At 37.7% G+C, this 18,142-nt stretch overlaps 1 protein-coding gene across 1 annotated transcript in view; it reads right to left on the bottom strand.

Annotated features, from left to right (window-relative positions):
• The window catches only part of mpped2a (metallophosphoesterase domain containing 2a), a 48,411-nt gene that overhangs the window by 13,247 nt on the left and 17,022 nt on the right, over positions 1–18,142 (bottom strand). Inside the window, 1 exon segment of the mRNA XM_043245844.1 lies at positions 12,957–13,182. Coding sequence (XP_043101779.1) covers positions 12,957–13,182 — 226 coding nt within the window.

The raw sequence follows: 18,142 nt of genomic DNA, 5'->3' as shown, positions 1-18,142 counted from the left end.
AAGGTGAAGGAGCAGGGTGGAGATCTGGAGCGTCTTACAAATTTGATAATGGTCAAAGTTTACTACGTGAAACTTTTAGCGGTGCGATTTACAGTAAACTTACAATATAAGAACAAAAGCCCTGGAGCAATCTGGGGTCAAATGTCACGCGTCTTTTACAAAAAAAATAAAAAAATTAAAAAAACCACACACACATGACCGAAAAGCATTGCTTGCTAAACAGGACTGTCCTGTACAAAAAAAGGAATGTATTCTTTTAACTTATTTTGAAAATAATGTCATGGTTTTCATATAAATATGAAGTAGTGCGACTGTTTTTAAAATTGATAATAATGTGCTAGAAATTGAGTTTTGCATCACAGGAATCGATTACATTTTAAAATAGATCAAACAGAAAAAAGAGAAACAAAAGTGCATAATTTAATAATAAAAAAAAGTTATATATAGTTAGTGTTGTCAACCAATTATTCATTATTAAATCGCAAGCAAAATAAAAGTTTTTATTTACATAATATATGTTTATGTACTGTATATATTAATTATATATAAGAGCACACATGTATTTATAAAACTACATATTATATAATATATTGCAATATAATATATTATAATATAATAATTTGTGCATGTACAGTAATCCTGAAATCAAGAAATGTCATTAGAATAAACCTTTGGTACATTTTACTGTATTAGTATGCCATGCAACCCTAATTCACTTACATTTAAATTTATAAATGTCACAAAAACATTCACTGAATGTTGTTTTACATTCAACAGGGAACGTTTTAGGAGACACCTTGCAAATATTTTCCCTAACATTTTTTCCATCACGTGCACATCTAACAGACGCCTGTTCTGTGTACGTGTGCGATCATAGCTACGGTATGGAGACTACGCTTACTATGCTAAATCTTGTGTGGGTTAGTAGCACATCGGTGTTTCAATGGTTGCAGGGTTGAAACTTGCCAAACGAGGTTATAACATTTTATAGACTGTAGATGTTAAATCAACAGCATAAAGAAGTAAGAGTAACCGCTGTCTGATTCTCTCCAGAGCTATGCTTAAGCGTGATGCATTTTACAGAGATGCTTCTCTATGTACCCGTTTCAAATATTCAGAAGAAAAACATTCGCTTGTCCTTCAAAGAGAAAAGAGATATATAATAAAGATGTGAAACGCTGGAAGCCACCCAAAAGGATCACTCTCAGATATAAAATCTTGATGTTTTAATGAAGATCTTGAATCTGAGGTGAACGTAAATCTTCAGAAGCAGGTAAAGGTCTCCTTCTCATTCCTATGGGCTGAATGCATTGTTCCAATCACGGAAAGGTTTCGGGGAGACTTTGGAAAGAGCCCAATAGAAATCCCTATTTTCATTCTCCTACTGTAAGCCAAAGATCAAAAAGAGGAGGATGAAAAAAAAGATTACAGAGGAAGATGAGAAAGAGAGCGGCTCACAGGCTGTACCAATTAGCGTTTTGGCATCTGTTTCCCTTTATCGACCTGAGCTTGTGTACTCTACCTCCTTCACCATACCAGTGAGTTACTGTTCAGAGCGGATTCAGAAACCCGAACAAACCTACGCCGCTGAAAAACACAAAGATATTTTTCCCGAGGAAGTTCAGAGGGCTGACAGAACATAAGAGAAAAGACAAAAAAAGACCATGTTTGTTCAACTAGCTTAATTGCAACTGCGTTTATAATAGAAAATGTGGTTATTTATAATGCTTAGAAACTCTATTTAAACTTGAAGAGAGAAAGAGACGAACAGAGCAACTCAATCCCAATTTGCTTGCTTGTCTTAGTTGCTACACGAGCGTTCAGGAATTTCAGTGCATTTTTGAAAAAAAGGAATTAATGAGAATTAAAAAGAACGCACTGATTTGTTCAAACGTGACCGTGAATACATTTGTAATGCTACATTTTTTTTTAAATCAAAAAATCCTGCAAAAATGCATAACGGCTTTCACAACATGCCATCACATGAATATATTACAGAGAGATTTTTGAGTTTTTATAACCGATACCAATATAGATTTAATTATACTTTCAATTATTATCTTTTAACCATCTTAACAGCCCATAAAGTTTATTCGAATCATATAGTATATCAGATCATGGAAAATGCTTAAATATCGGTAAAACCAATTACCGGACAACAGATAGGCCTACTGTTTTCATTGTATTTTTGACCACATAAATGCAATCTTGTGCATCTTTTTCAAGAAACAAATACCTTACGGACCCCAAAGCTCTAAAAACACAATATGTAAGATTTTTGTAATAAAATATCCAACAACCACCTGCACATTTTATGCATTTATACGTTTTCTAATGATGCAACATCCACACTATCCTCGGGTTTCTGCCTATGAATACTATGGCAACACAAAAAAACCAACTGAGACGACAAGGTATTGGAACAAACACAAAAATAAAAGTACAATAAATATTGGCGTGGTGTTTCCAAAATGGAGAGAGCCTTGTGAAAACCTTGAACTAAAGAGACTCCACCATCAAGTGCGTTTTGACAGACAGGTAAGTAAATATATATTATTTATTGTGCAAGTAATAGTCATGTACAGGTGATTATGTGATTAAATAGATACGAATGAGCTTTAGTTTCCGCATTATTGTACATATTGTGCCTTTAGAAGACAGTAACCTTTTTTTTTTATTGTAGTATAAATATTAATATTTTACTTTAAGAAACGACTGGCTAAAATGTCTGCAGAAATTCTACCAGAAGCACAGAACGTGAATGCTAACATACCATTTTAAATGCATCATGATTTGAAATGCTCTAATTATTATCTATTTCTACTATGCTGTCTTTAGTCATATATTACCGATTATGCCCAGTACAAAAGAAAAACTGTAAAACTGTAGACCTGGGCATTTAGGAGAATTCATGGCAGAAATGTACTGCTCAATTTATAATTTTGTTTTTAGTAAAACTCAGTGGGAAATGTAATTTAGTTAATTTCATTTAGTCGAGCTAAACGAGTCATGCTCTCAAGGCACACTTTATCGCTACTCTTTATCATGCGCACAGACTAAATGGTCAACATTCACAACTACTTATCGTGATCAATAACTGTGATCTTTAATTGACAAGCATCCTCTTTGGAAACTTTTGCGAAAAGAAAGACTACATCTTCACAGCGATGTTGATGCGCACTCATTCTACCATGACTTGAACACACCAACAGATAAAGCATCAATTAAACGCCTAATGTGCGTCTTTCACTCTTCATTCTGTTGTATTAGCACCACCACTAAAAGCTAGCGCTAAAAGCTTCCCCGTCTTCAGCAGGAAGCGAGAAAGAAACACAAAATTGCCATTTTTCTGACCAAAATCACTCCTTAACTCTTAAGTAGGATCTTGAAGGAAGGCAGCGCTATTCACACACAGGTCTCCATTCAGTCTGCCAGAAGAAGTAGCTGCTGGGAGGGAAGAGATTAGAATCAGCTGCAGCCTGAGAGGAGGGTGGGCGACACCGCGATCCACTGAGCTGTGCACCTTATATCGCTTGTAAGGAGTCTAGGGCAAAGGTTTTAGTAGTCAACAGGAAAAGGAGGTAAGTGAATAAATGCCCATGTGAGTGAGAAAGAAAGCCAGGGTGATAAAGGCTATTGTCTTAACCTTTCTATATTGGGTGTTGCCGGGGTCAAAGAGAATAGGAACTTACAATGGACAGGATGTCATATAAACGGGCAGTTTGTTTTTTTTGTTTTTTTTTCCTTCTGAGCCTCGTGGATATGAGCAAAAGTAGCAAGAACAAGTGAAACAAGCATACGCAGTTAAAAAAAACAAAAAAAAAAAGTTTTTCCACACAGTGAGGAATTTCCGTCTCTCTCTCCTATATATATATATATATATATATATATATATATATATATATATATATATATATATATATATATATATATATATATATATAGATTAGAAATCATACAGAAACGATGCTTACAAAATAGGGAAAAGAAAGAGCTGGCCAATGATTACTTGCAATTAACTGTATCCACACACACACACAAAACAATATGCATACATATATACACACACACACATAAATATAATTAATATATATTATAAAAAAATTACTTTATTATCTGTCTTGTTTTGCCGCTGTCAGTCAGTTTGTACTGTGGAAGCTTGCATCATCAAAACAAATTTGAAAAAGATTAGATTACTTATCCACAGAAAAAGCTAAGTAAGGCATTACTGTTCATTTTTATGCAATTTCAATAGTTTTGTGTGCGCCGGTGCATTCACTTTCAGTTTTTCCTGATTCACAAAGAAACCAAGACTAAAAATCAATCGAATGTAGAAATATATCTATACAAAGCTAATTAGTTAAATTAGTAAACTAATTTAAATGCAATACTGATGATGTAATTAGTAATTGTAATGAACTACTTTTTAAAGTAACTACTTTTTAAAGCAATAAAGCTCGTTCTGATTCTGATATGTATTAAATGAAGTGTTTCACACGGCTTAAATGTAATGCCATCCACATACCTAAATCCACGAACTTACCTCAGGACCATTGCTACTCAAAAAAAACGCCACTGAAATCTAATAAACATAATGAACGGGTGAGTCATGCGAGGTCACGACAGTGCGTGGCGTCTCGTGTTTGCATTGTGCATGTAAATCCCTGGTGTGTGCGGCCAACAACGGCCCGGCCAACAGCAGAACCACTATGTTGCTTGTTTCACGGGTAATTAGATTCATGCAACTGTCCTAGTTCTCATTATAGCTAATTCTCTCTCTCTCTCTCTCTCTGGCTGCTTGGACCCAAGACTGATGGATTGAGGGGGGCTGCGGTGTGGTATGTAACTCGTGGCCCGGTGCGGGGAAGGTTAGCGCTTAACATATGTGCGTACACGTAAACAAACACCGGCTCGGTTTGACGTCCTGTCAGCGCAGAGCTCCGTCTTTCTAATCGCAGATCATCGATGTCTGCCATATGTTCCCCTTCACCTTTTCAGAACGATGCTAAGCAGCTCTTTGCAACATTTATGCGGTTTAAACTGGAAGAAAGAAGGCGGGAGACGTAGAAACGCGTTTTTTAAGAACAATTAGCAGAGCGCGGCTACACGATGACCTCTGACACGAAAGGAGAAAAGAGTCATTCAAAGCCGAGAGGGGGCCGTCACCCGCCCGCCGCTGTGGGTCTGTCTGTCTGACGGTCATGGCCGAGGGTCTGTGGAACATACCCAGACATGGGCCGCTAATTAATGTTGACAAGCCGCCACTCCCTCCGGTCAAGGGTCACCTTGCAATCACTGACAAGTGCAGGTAGTGTCTGCCCCTGGAAAGACGACACAAAGATTCCCAGACGACCTCCTCCGAGCCTCCCTCTCCTGTTGGGCCGCTCCTCCCCCTCCTCCAGCACTCGCAGTGATTTCAACCCCCATAACCGCCCCCCATCTCCTCCTTCCACAGAGGGCGAAGTGGTTTTGTTCTTTCACTCTGCGTCTTAAACACGCAGAGCGGACTCCATCCCATTCATGCACTCAATGAAAGGAGGAAGTACAAAAAAGGGGATATAAAGAAAAGTATGTGTGTGATATATTTGAATACGGTGTAAATACGTTCCCCTTATACGACTACAATTATCAGCAGATCTCCAAACTTAAATTCAATGACTTATTTTTAACTATTTATTTTATATCTCTAGCAAATAAGGAGCTGTAGACACCGATGACATGCCTGAGCTCTCTTAATGACGTCTTTCCAGGGTTAAAACGCTACTTGCGCAATAGGGGTGAGATGTGATTCATGTATATTTTGCGTTAAAAGTACTAAACTCTGCAAGCCTCCCAGAACTGATGCGTTAACTAGAGAACTAGTACATGTGGTGATATGTCGCACCACATCAAAGAGCGTCAAAACAACATTTATTGCAAAAATCAATCAATCTCTCTAATAATATATAAAAATAAAAAATTTGTGACCACAAACGCATGAAAATGTATTTACAAAAGAAAAGAAATATGATGGAAATGGAAATAGTTCTATTCGGGTTTTACAGACGTTTAAAGGGAGTCAGAGAGCGGGAGACCTAATGGAAAACAACCAACTAACACAGAATTAATAAAGATTATAATTTGGCACAAAAAAAAAACCCTCAAGTAAGCGCATTTCCAGCAAATCCTAATTATCCCTGAAGAAAACCAAACAGTAAGACCCATTTATTGGTGGCTAAATAATTAATGCATGAAGAAATACAAACAAACAAATGCAAAGCCCGATTCTGAAACGTGCCTGACCAGACGCTGGTGGATAAATGTGTATGTGGAGGTATAATGGGTAAAACCTTCTTTTGTGGACAACTTAAAGGTAAATATAATCATAAATAAAGTAAAAAAAATGACGTATTTAGTCATTACAGTTAGCTTTCTGTGAAACTATAGTCATCTGTCTGTCTGTCTGTCTGTGTGTGTGTGTGTGTGTGTGTGTGTATGTGTGTGTGTATGTATGTGTGTGTGTATGTATGTGTGTGTGTGTGTGTGTGTGTGTGTGTGTGTGTGTGTGTGTGTGTGTGTGTGTGGTGTGTGACGGGAGGATCTCAAACAGTAGCTGCTGTCACGACCCTTCGCCCGACGGAGAGAATGTGACGGAGGAGTAACCGCGGAGAGCAGGGGGTCGGATGATGAGCCAATGATGGAAGAATGGAGTGTGGAGCGTATACGTGAGAAGGGCTGCGGGAGGTTTTTGAGGGGGAGCTCTGCATCCCGTCACACTCCGTGGGGCAAAGGTGATGACAAATGCGCCATTTAAAACTCACTCAGTCAACCGAGCGACTCAGCCTGGGAAAGCCATTCACGCACACACACACACACAGATATAGAAACCCTCCCCCTCAGCCTGTAGGCTCCATAAAGTCTGTATGAAGTCCGACTGCCTAAATCCCCCAGTATCAGTAACCTGACTACATTATGAGCCCCGCTTTAAGCCCACGGCTCAGTCGGGGAACCGTAGAGCGCTGGGACTGCAAGTCCAACACCTGGTGCCACCATTTCAAAGTTCCCTAAACTAAAATTACCAAATCACTGGGGACACATAACCCTCGCACCTTCTCATTTCAACAGTTCGCTCACAGTAGGAGCCCAAAATCTGAGCACAAAGCCAGTGGACCTGCTATAGTCGCTGTTAGTGTACAGCAGAATGTGAAGCTAAATATATTATTAAACCTTGATGTGTAGCTCATTCTGGGACATTCATGATATGGACGTGGATTGCAACTGAAATCAGGATTTTTATGTAATGGAAAACAAAACAGGTTAAAAGTGGAGGGATGGGAGTCAAGTAGGACCGAGTATGTTTTATGATGTTTTAATTGATGTTTAGTTTTCTGATAATATAATCAGTTAAAATGTGCTAAAAAGTAATAGTTTTAATAATAATTATTATTACTAAATAAAATAAAGAACAAATACTATATAAATGTGATATTATAAACATTACTACTGTCATTTTCTCTGTAACATAATAATATTAATGTAATTAAAAAATAAAAAAATTAAGTTTTTTTTTACAGTACAACTAGTGCAACTATAAAAATTCAACAATATTTATTAGTGCTGTAAAACGATTAAATCACCACCAAAATAAAAGTTTTCGCTTGCATAATATAAGCATGTGTACTCTGTATATGTATTGTTATATTATAAATACAAACCCATGCATGCATTTCCGAAAAAATGTATAAATATAAAAATGCATATACATGTAAATATTTTCAAAATACGTTGTTTGGGTGCAAATGCAAATTTAGTTTAAGATTAAGAACGACTTTTCTTAGTGTGAAGAATATTTAAAATTAAAAAATCAGATAAAACCTTTTTTTCCCACTATAAAAAAACTTCTATTCTAAGTTCTATGGATGCCAATAAAAAAAATTCTTAAGCGTGTATGATGATTCTGGTAAAGACAAACTGTTGTAAGGGTTAGGGTCCTGCTCAACTGTCAGTTTGTGAAATTACGATGAAGCTACAATATGCAAGGAATGTCAGTATGCTTAAAATAACGGGATTGGATGTCTCGAATTCAATATTTTCCAGCAGTTATCACACGCATGCAATAATCTGGAAGTGCTAGAGAGAAGCGATCATTTCTCTCTGGTTCTGTGAGGTCTTTTTCCACACGCTATCAATCACTTCATGCTCAGATAAGGGCTGAGGGAGACAGATATTATGAACGGCTCAGGATTACTCTCACAGCATTTAAGAACAGTGGAAGAGGATAAGTGTCTGTGAGCGAGTGTAAGAGAGAGCGCCGGAGCAAGTGCCTGTGGACGGAGGGGGATTTTCACATTATCGTACAGAACTGGACGTGGGCTGAGGGCGCTGGGCCAACACAAACGAGAGAAGAGCCTGGCGCCTGCACCACCAGCCCGCTTGAGCCACAGAGAAATATTTACCCAACACAGCCAAACTCTCACAGCATCCAGACGAGCGCTGAATACACTCGAGTAAATTCATTCAAGATCAGGATCATAGCTATCTAGCTATTTTGTCTATTTTTGCTGCACATCTACCTCTAACATTGGCTTCATGAGATTTTCTGAATTTTTTTTAATATATATTCAGTATATTTATATTGATTAATTATTAATAATAAAGTGTAAATAAACTAAATAACTAAAATAAAAATCTTTAAAATAAAAGAAAATTTTACAATACGTGAAAACAGTAAAAATATTTATTAGGATATACTTGCCATGTCAACATATTCTCAAAAAAAAAAAAATATGACATAATAAATGGTATATATATATATATATATATATATATATATATATATATATATATATATATATATATATATATATATATATATATATATATATGCGTATATATAAAGCAATTAATATTTACATATATACACTCAAAAAATTATTTGCCAATTACCATCATAACTTTGAACATAACTTTTGAAGGAATAAGCAACGATGAAGACCACTTTTTTTTTATAAACTGCAAAATCGGTCATAGCTTGGCATCTTCCAGGCAAATATTTATTGTGCCCACAAAAACATGCTTGAAATATTCTTCTGAAGTTTAAAGGGATTGAATCTCATAAGAGAGTATAAGAGTATGCCTTAACCCCTGGGGAGTGGCGCTGGTCTTACGCCCAGATTGACTAGCAGAAGGGCTCACCCCATCTGAACTGCATCACGTGACCAGACGGGTCAGGCCTTCGGGGAGATTACTGCAAGCATGGAGCTTTAAAAAGCCAGACAGACACCCCCAACCTTCTCCTTAAAACCCAAACCTGAGTACCACGACCCCTCACACGACTGAAGCCATTCATCAATCCTTCAAACTCCATAAACACCAGCGGCTTGGTAAACGTTTGTTCTGAAATGGCTTAAAGTTAAATTCTACCCGAAAATGGAAGCGTTTAGAGTTTCTTAGGTTTCAATTTGCATACTAAAGTCACCAGCATCTAAACATAAGGATCTTCAAAAGCCCATGCATGTGTCAGCTGCTGAGTCTTTTTTTATCTCACTTCGTTTTTCTTGTCCTTTCATTTCAAAGGGTTTTATCGTGTTGTGTGAGTTTGTTTGTGGAAGTGGCTCTCTGAGGTCAGGCCAGGGTCTGATCTCGTGGAGCAGACAAAAGCACCAGGATGTTCCTGAACAAAAGGCCACTTCCTGAAAGATGTCTGGGTACTCTGTCGCTATGCAAACAGTAGCTGGCAAAAAAACGACAGCATTTAAACCTTTATCGTTAGATCTGTATTCGGTACTTAGCTATAATAAGTATATAAAAGTCAAGTACACTTTGGTTCAAACGTTGGTAAGAGATTATTTTTTATATCACTGACCGATAGATTGAATGAAAAAATGGAGTAATGTGTGTTAAAATCTCAGCTTTGCTATAAAATGAATACATTTCATTTTGAGATGTATTGAAACAGAAATCAGCTATTTTAAATTGTAATAATATTTGACAATACTCCTGTTTTTACTATACTTTGTTATTTGATGTTTTTGTGTAGCCTTGATGTTTTCTTTCAAAGACATTTGATAAACCTTATCGACCCCAAACTTTTAAAATGGTAGCTTACCACCTTTTCTGAAATATGCATTTTCAAAGACTTTTAAAGAGTAGGGCTGCTAACTTCGACATCTCAACACGCGTCACCCTGGACTGAAGACAAGTGCGTTTAACGTTGGTACATGTCAAACTGATCATTTCAAGTGGCTGATATAGAAGAATTAGCCTGGAAAGCTGGTCTAGTGTTGAGATGCACGTTCTGGCCTAGACGTTCTTGACCTATGGACTGTTTCACGCTCTTTGTTGATGATAAATTCATATCAGTCAAACGCACTCAAACTCACAAGCAGATATACATAGTTCATCATCGAGAAAAAAAGTATTAAAAAAATAAATTAACATGATAGGACTAATCTATATTAATTGTGAAATGAAATGGAATTTTATATGGTATGATTTTATTTTCAGTAAAATGGCTAAAATTTTTATTTTAATTTATATAGAATTATAAAAAAAATACAAAAATTCTTAAAATTAAAGTGCGATCTAAAAATATCAAAGCTAATTCAAATAAATAATACCAAAGTATCATTGATTTGCTAATAAAACGTTCATGAAAGGAACTGTGTGAAGATCATTCCAAATATCTTGGGAAAAATATATGTTTGGGATGAAATGGAAGTTACATTAATAACTTTTTTTGGTGGACTAAGTAAGCAATATTACTTAACACATATGCAATATGTATTTCTATAACATGATGCATATCTGATTTTCACTATATGAACAAAACTAAAAAATAAATTTTGTTATTCAAAATTTCAACGCTATTTAAACTTAATGCTTACTAAGTAAATGTTATTGCTTGTATAAAAATAATGATTTTTATTAAACAAACAAGAGGAAAAGATGCTGAAAACAGTCAGCTGCGCATCTTATTTTTTGGTGAACAGACTTGATGCAGAGCTACAATACATAAAATCCTCTTTTTTTAATATCTCAGTGACCATTTCAAGTAAAAAAAGAAGATCCTGGTGTGAAGAGGAGTTTGATTCCCAGAGCGTGTCTGCGCATGATGTGTTCCCATCAGTACAGCCACCGCCATGTCTATCTGCATCACCGCTTTCTGATTTCTTTATGCATTTCTCCTCTTTTTCTGACACTCGTCCTCTCGCCGTCTCGGCCCTTCCTCTGTCACCGTTTGTCTCCTCGTCTCAAAGTGTGCCATTACTGTCTCCATCTGTCCATCAAGATAGCTTTATGGATATCTTTCTTTTCTTTCAGACCTCTTTCTCTCCGTTTTCACTCTCGGGAATGAGTCAGCAGCGCTCGAGGCGAACGGTCGGTCTGCCGTCACCATATTCAGCGAGCGGCTTGACTTATGTTACACATTCGGTGGTGTGACAATATGGTAATACAAATTAGCCGGCTTCTTGAATTTCTTGGCCAGATGAGGCACATGCCACACCAAGGCCACCCAAATGCTTTAATAGCGGGACCTAACGCTGTCGGTCAGACTGACCACCCCACGGCCATCTGTGTGTGTGTCGAGTTATCAGTATCCACCCGCCGGGCCCCTCCTCCCCGTTTCCCACAAGACCCCACGCTGTCACAACAGACATTTAGCGGCTTTCACGCTAAAGGGCCACGGGGGGTTTCCTTCCTTCCTTCCTTGTCCACTTCCTCCCTCTGTTTTCCGCTTCCCCGCTGTCTGTTTCTCTACATTTTGCGGGATGCCCTCTACAACGCCCTCTTTAACTTCATTTCGCCGCTAATTATAGAGAAAAACAAGAGGTGAATCTCACAATGGCTCTTAAGAGGAGAAAAAACACACAGGAAAACAGAGTCTGAGGGGCAGGACTTAAAAATAGAAAATGCCAGGAAGCATTAAAGATGTTGTGCGGGATAATTATAGTTCAGGGCCATTTTATCTTTTTAGATGGATGCTAGGAAAACAGGAAGTAGGGCAGAGGTGCAGCTAAATGGGCTGCCCAATAGAGCGCGAGGCGAGCCGTTCCCACAGCGGCGCTAGAAAAACACGCAGGTTCCAAGAGGATCAGAGCATCCGAGGAAACTCAAACACACACGGGGATGGGGTATGGGAATGACGCGGAGGTGCTTTCTCAGGCCGCTCGCTCACTAGTGCGCGGTGGCACAGAAATGACATCACCAGAGCTTTATGAAAGCTACTTCAGAATCTCATAATTAAAGTATTTTAACTATTAACTTTATAACAAGATTTAGATTACATTAAGATTTCTATTTAAAATTCAACTTGTTCTTTTGGGAAAAAAAAGTAGTCCACAAAAATATTAAATGGCGCGCAACTGTTTTCAAACCTGATGTTGACAAGAAATGTTTAAATGAGCATATGATTTTTTTGAAGGGTCATGTGACAGTAAAGACTGGAGTAATTATGCTGAAAATTCAGCTTTGCCATCGCATTAAAAAACCCCACAAACAAATCAATTGTAACTGTTTTATAAATTGCAGCCTTGATAAAAAACTTCTCTTTTAGACAGCTTTTCCCATATAGATGTGTGTGTATAGATCAGCTGTTTTTTAAAGTTATTCTCTAACCTTGTCAAAATAACCCAAATGCAGAATCAGACCATAATAACTAAATCGAATACCAATGGAATCAAACTCTGTGCTCCACTATTACCCATTGAGAAATAGTCACATTACAGAAGTTAATGGTGTTATGAACGCCGTCGTGTTTTAAAGCAAATCTGCAAAATCTAGTCTGTTAACGTATGCCCATCTAGTCTATTGTAAATGCAAACCTGGAAAAAGACTAAATCATTGAAGCAAATTCTTTTAGTCGGTTAAAAGAGAAAACACTCTGACCATCGAATGACAATATGCAATTCCAATGAAAGTCAATGATCTTAAAATGTAAAAACACACACAAAAAGAAAAATGCACGAGGAACTTACCATGGTGCACCATATATTCGAAAGCCCTTGACGGTGACGTCAGAGTCCTGCAGGTAAACACAGTTTGTCAGGAGAGACTGAACATTGTCAAAGTCCTCGGGTTTCAACTTGGACACGGAGGGAAAGCGATAGTAATCCTGCTTGACCAGCTCCGTCATGAAATCCTTATCGAAGGTCAGCTCGTGATTCCCAGCGATCACCACTTTAAACTCGTACGGCAGGCTGCCTGCAACGCCACAGAAAAACACACACATTAAAACAGAACAGATTTCCATATTCAACAAATAATGGCAGCTGACGTGCCGACTTAGAAGAACTGTGACAATAAGTTGACATTTTTACAATAGTACACTGCATGCTAAACATCAGATATCTTATGGGCGGACGCTAGTTTGCATTCACCGCTGGCAGACATATTCTCGCCAATGGAAATGGGGCCGGTCACATCTGAATTTATCACAAAAAATACTCTGTTGCAGTTCACGTGAGGTCACTGCGATCCCGAGGAAAAGTCTGATAATGAAAAACAGGACTCTGCCAGTAGAAACAGGCCATTTAACAAAACATACACCAAAGCGTCTTTCTGTACGTCTCTATTCAGGCTACTGTCTATTCGCAAAAAACTTCATGGCTGGATATCGACTACAACAACCTAAAGCTAAAACTTTTTAGAAAGACTTTCGGTCAAGGATAAAAGTACTGTCTGTGTCTTTCAATCCACTATGGCCTTTTATTTCCCCTTCTAAAGAAAGTGCACTAAAACTCGACGGCCATCAAATGTTTATTAAAGTCACGGCCACCTCTTTTCCTTTTTCTCTTCCTTACTTTAGCCTCCATCGTCACAGCAAAGCTCTTTTGTGCTGGTGCATCAGGATAATGCAACAGGGGAAGTTGTTCTTCACAGAACCCACACAAAAAGAGCGACTCTCTCTATATATGCCAATCCTTAGACAGGAAAACACACAGACCGTCTCTCAGTGGATTGCATAACGCATATGGAACGCCTCAAATGCGGAGTGAGTTAGAGAACAAAACAAATCACAATTTTTCACCTACCAAAACAGATGAAACGAGGCTCTTTTCAAAGCAAAATGGGACTAAAAACGAAAAAGCAAAGACATAATAAAAGTCAAAATCTGGTGTGATCAGAAGCTCTATTAAATATGTCTGAAGGTGTTTTTTCCAGGCCATTATTTGTTCTCTTTTATAAAAGAGAACAGTGGGAAATAGCCAGTTTAATAAAGGCTATTCACAATTTGAATTGGAAGTGTGTCTTTTTGGGAAAACAATAAAAACCAATTAAATCTTGAACTGTAAAGGCATCAGAAAGGAGCAAAACGCTTGACCGAAAGTGTGAAGAAAATAAAAAGATAACCCGATTTAAAAGTAAACACTTTCCCAGCAGTTTAATTTACTTTCTTGGTCCGAACGTGCGCTCGGCACTATATAGACTGGGATATATCATAAATCCCAGTCTAATCTAATAACAGGAGCCCATCTCTCAGCTCCGCGGGCCGCAGTCAGCCAAACGCCATCACGGATCCATTTACATGGAGCTTTCCCGTCGCACAAAACCGAATCACAAACCCCCGGTGGACGAGCTTCGTGCCAGCCTCTCTATGGCGGAAAAAGGCCTAGAATGCAATTACCTCCCCACCGACTGCATCTTCTGCGTCCCCGCAGGGATTTTTACAACATTTTATTGCCATCAAAATGTATTTTTCGAAGAGGACTGCGGATATAAACTCTGTTTATTACTTTGAAGAAGCTACGGAGGAATATATATGGGAAGGTATGCGGCGTATGGGAAAGCGCTTACAGTCAAGGAGATTTGGGTTTAGCCCTCCGTGTTTGAGTCTGATTTACATCAGAGGACCGACGCGGGCCACGGTTTGGCAATCGCTGTGCGTAATGAATGTAAATCAAATTAGTGAAAATAAACTACACACCGTAAACATCTGAAACTGAAGGATGACTAGTAGGGAACATGTGTATTTTGTTGAAAACAGTGCGGCGCAATCACATTCGTCAAGTTTTTCCAACCGCTGCGCCAAAAAAAAAAAAAAAAAAAAAAACATGTGGGATTTGATGAATAGAATTAAAAACAAAGAGCACATGGCACCAGAAACCCCGACAGCACAAATCACCCAACGCTCAATCATAAATTAAAGCAATAGTTCGGCCAAAAACGTTTTTTCCATACTAGTATGACGTCATTTCTTCTTTCATGTTAACGCAAAAGATTTATTATTATTTTTTTTTGGATTTCGTATAAATCAAAAAAATTGGGGGTGCCACTTTCCAAAAAAAGGTCAAAAAGCATTACAAACGTATCACAAAAATGGTCTGCGTGACAATCTTCTTTGTGAATGAAACCGTACGTAAGATAAGAACTCCAAGTAAGATATTTACAATAAATCGATTTATTTGATTCGCAATACCTGTTTGAAAGATTTGTTTTCATGAATCTGGCCAATCCACAAAACAATGTACGACAGGTAAAAGATTTAGTAGAGATAAATGACATTTTAATTTGGTGCCACAGTTCTGCTATTTTGCATATTTAGATTTTTAGTAATCAATCTACAATCATTAAAGATTGTAGATTGATTGCATTATTACAGGTTGTATAAATGCATTTTTAAAATTATAAATAAATAATTATTTGACAAAAATGTAATGTTCTTGAGAGAAACGCCAATGGGTGATCTACGAGCCAAATGTTTACACTATATCGCTTCAGTTGGTGCACAATACCTGTATGAATGATTCATTCATAAATCTAAATGATTTGATTCAAGTTTTCAATATTCTCTGCGGTTATCATGTCACTCGAGAAGAAGATTTTTAGCAAATAAGAACTCCACTTAAGGCAAGTTTCATGCATCACACGGACAAATTTAAGACAGTTTAATGGGTTTTTTATGTCCTTTAAGAGTCCTATTGTAAAGAGCAGGATATTCTTAAAAAATAAACCTTTCCTGTTTAATACAAGAGCATAAGTCACACAGGTTTGCAATGACATGAGAGTAAGTGAATAATAACCGGCATATCATTTTAAGCCAAGGTATCCATTTAAAAAAAAACCATGCAAATATTTTCCACCCTCACAACATTGCAAAACAAAGGAACAAAGCTAATCTATTGGACATTGGAGTTATCGGCTGTCCTGCATTGATCAAAGAAATAACCAGTGAACTCAGACAAACGAAGTCAAGACCCAGAAAAGCTCCTTATTTATGGTGCACAGATCCATGTTTGCATCCGTGAATCCCGCATGGAGAAGTACAGGTCAGATCTCACGGGCAAGATATCGAGCAGAACTGAACTTTAGCAAAGAAACCTCATTCCCACCGAACGATTCCTGTGAATCGACCCCACTTATCAACAAAAACCATGATCAATGACAACGATTAGCGGCTGGGCTTTCTGTGCCAGAAAAACAAACAAAAGTGAGCTTCGCCGAAAATGCATAGTGAATGAGGCGAATGCAAAAGAGAGAGAGGAAGAGGAACGAAACAACCGGCAGTATTTAAAAGGTCTAAAATAAACAACACCAATTGCAAGCTTAATTTATGGAGGCCTTTTATGTTTTTTTTTCTCCTGTATCATTTAGCCCCTACTGCTAAAGAACAAAGGAGCGACCTTGGAAAGAAACGCAAGCATTTATGTTGCGGAACTCTCCAGAAAATATAACCGGAATGCTTTGGCTCCGACAATGAAAACACAAAGATCCTTTTTCCCGAAGATCCACTTCAGCTTTCTCATAGAGTTCGTCGAATGCTTATATAAACTTCTCAATCATCGAGTCGTGTTCGAGGGAATGATTTGTTTTAAACTGACTAAACTCTTCTCTCCAAACATGCTTTTTGACAGAAGACAGCTTTCAGCCATCATGAGACTACCTATCAGCGCCCAGCTGTGTGTTTACAATAAAAAGCGATGATGTGAAAAATAATTTCATCGTCAGGTTTCCTTTGGGACGTGAATAATAAGAAAGTCGGAGCGTTCTCTGGCCACCAGGCACTTCAAAAAGCTGCCGGGGTGTCACATGCCAGACACAAAAAAAGGGTGGCGTCGAGTACATTGATAGATTGAGGGATGGAAAGATTGCTGACAGCTCTCTCCGTTTCTTCTCTTCTGAAGCACTATTTCAACCGTGTGACACGGGAGTATGCATGGATGGAATGACGAAGGTGCGAAGGACAAACTAAGAGCCTGCCACATCAAAAATCAGGCTCCTGCAAAAACAAGTGTCACAGAAACTACTGTGTAGTTAAATACTTGTTATTGAAATGACCGTATATTGCTATTGGTCGGTCATCTATTCTATAAGCTATAAAGTAATTATAAGGACAACGTAAATTAAAAATGAAACAGAAATACCAATTACATAAAACCAAAAAACTGCAATGAAAACACTGACATGAATCCCAGAATTAAAACGAACCAATTCAATGAAATCACACCGCTCAAACAAGTCAGGCTGCAAAAACGCTGAGCAAAAATCTCTCTAAAAACTGCTGAAGAGTAGCTGAGATGAAAAAAATAGAGGACAGTTTATGCAAATGTTTAGTTTTACGGCTACTGTGGCATCTATGCTATTTTCACAGTGTTTAAAACCTGTGTACTTGTGTACTCGCAATAAAATTAGATGCAAAAAATTAACTACTGTCATGCAAACATGCAAATAAAGAAAAACTAAATTTAAATAAACTGGATTGAGGTCCACGTGAAATGAAAATTTGCAACCAATTTCCAAAATTTCCACATTTTGAAGCACTTCTGAGAGAAACAGAATTCTGAATGAGGAAAATAAAGGCCGTGGCTTGTTTTATTTTTCTACCAGGAATTGATTGGATGTAATAAAGTAGGCGTTTTATTCTTACAGTTGGAGGGGCGTGGTTAATGATGTCACGCTCATGCCCAAGCCGTCTAACTGACATCATCAGAGAAGGCCTGTCATTTTAGAGGGGAGGAGCATTTTCAGAGTTTGATTAAAGATTATGTTAATTTTTAATTTCACGCGAACTTTAAACTTTAAAAGGAGTTCTGTGCGCTAAATAATAAATACTGATTAAACGATGCATTGAAAACAATGACAATAATACTACCAGTTCTGGTCACCCCATGGCCATAAAGCAATTATGAACAACATAGAGTTTGTATAGTTGAAAGAGTCGGTA

Source organism: Puntigrus tetrazona, chromosome 7 (assembly GCF_018831695.1).
Source record: "Puntigrus tetrazona isolate hp1 chromosome 7, ASM1883169v1, whole genome shotgun sequence".
Taxonomy (NCBI): Eukaryota; Metazoa; Chordata; class Actinopteri; order Cypriniformes; family Cyprinidae; genus Puntigrus; species Puntigrus tetrazona.
The sequence above is the reverse complement of the archived record's forward strand: the minus strand, read 5'-3'. Positions and strand labels throughout refer to the sequence as shown.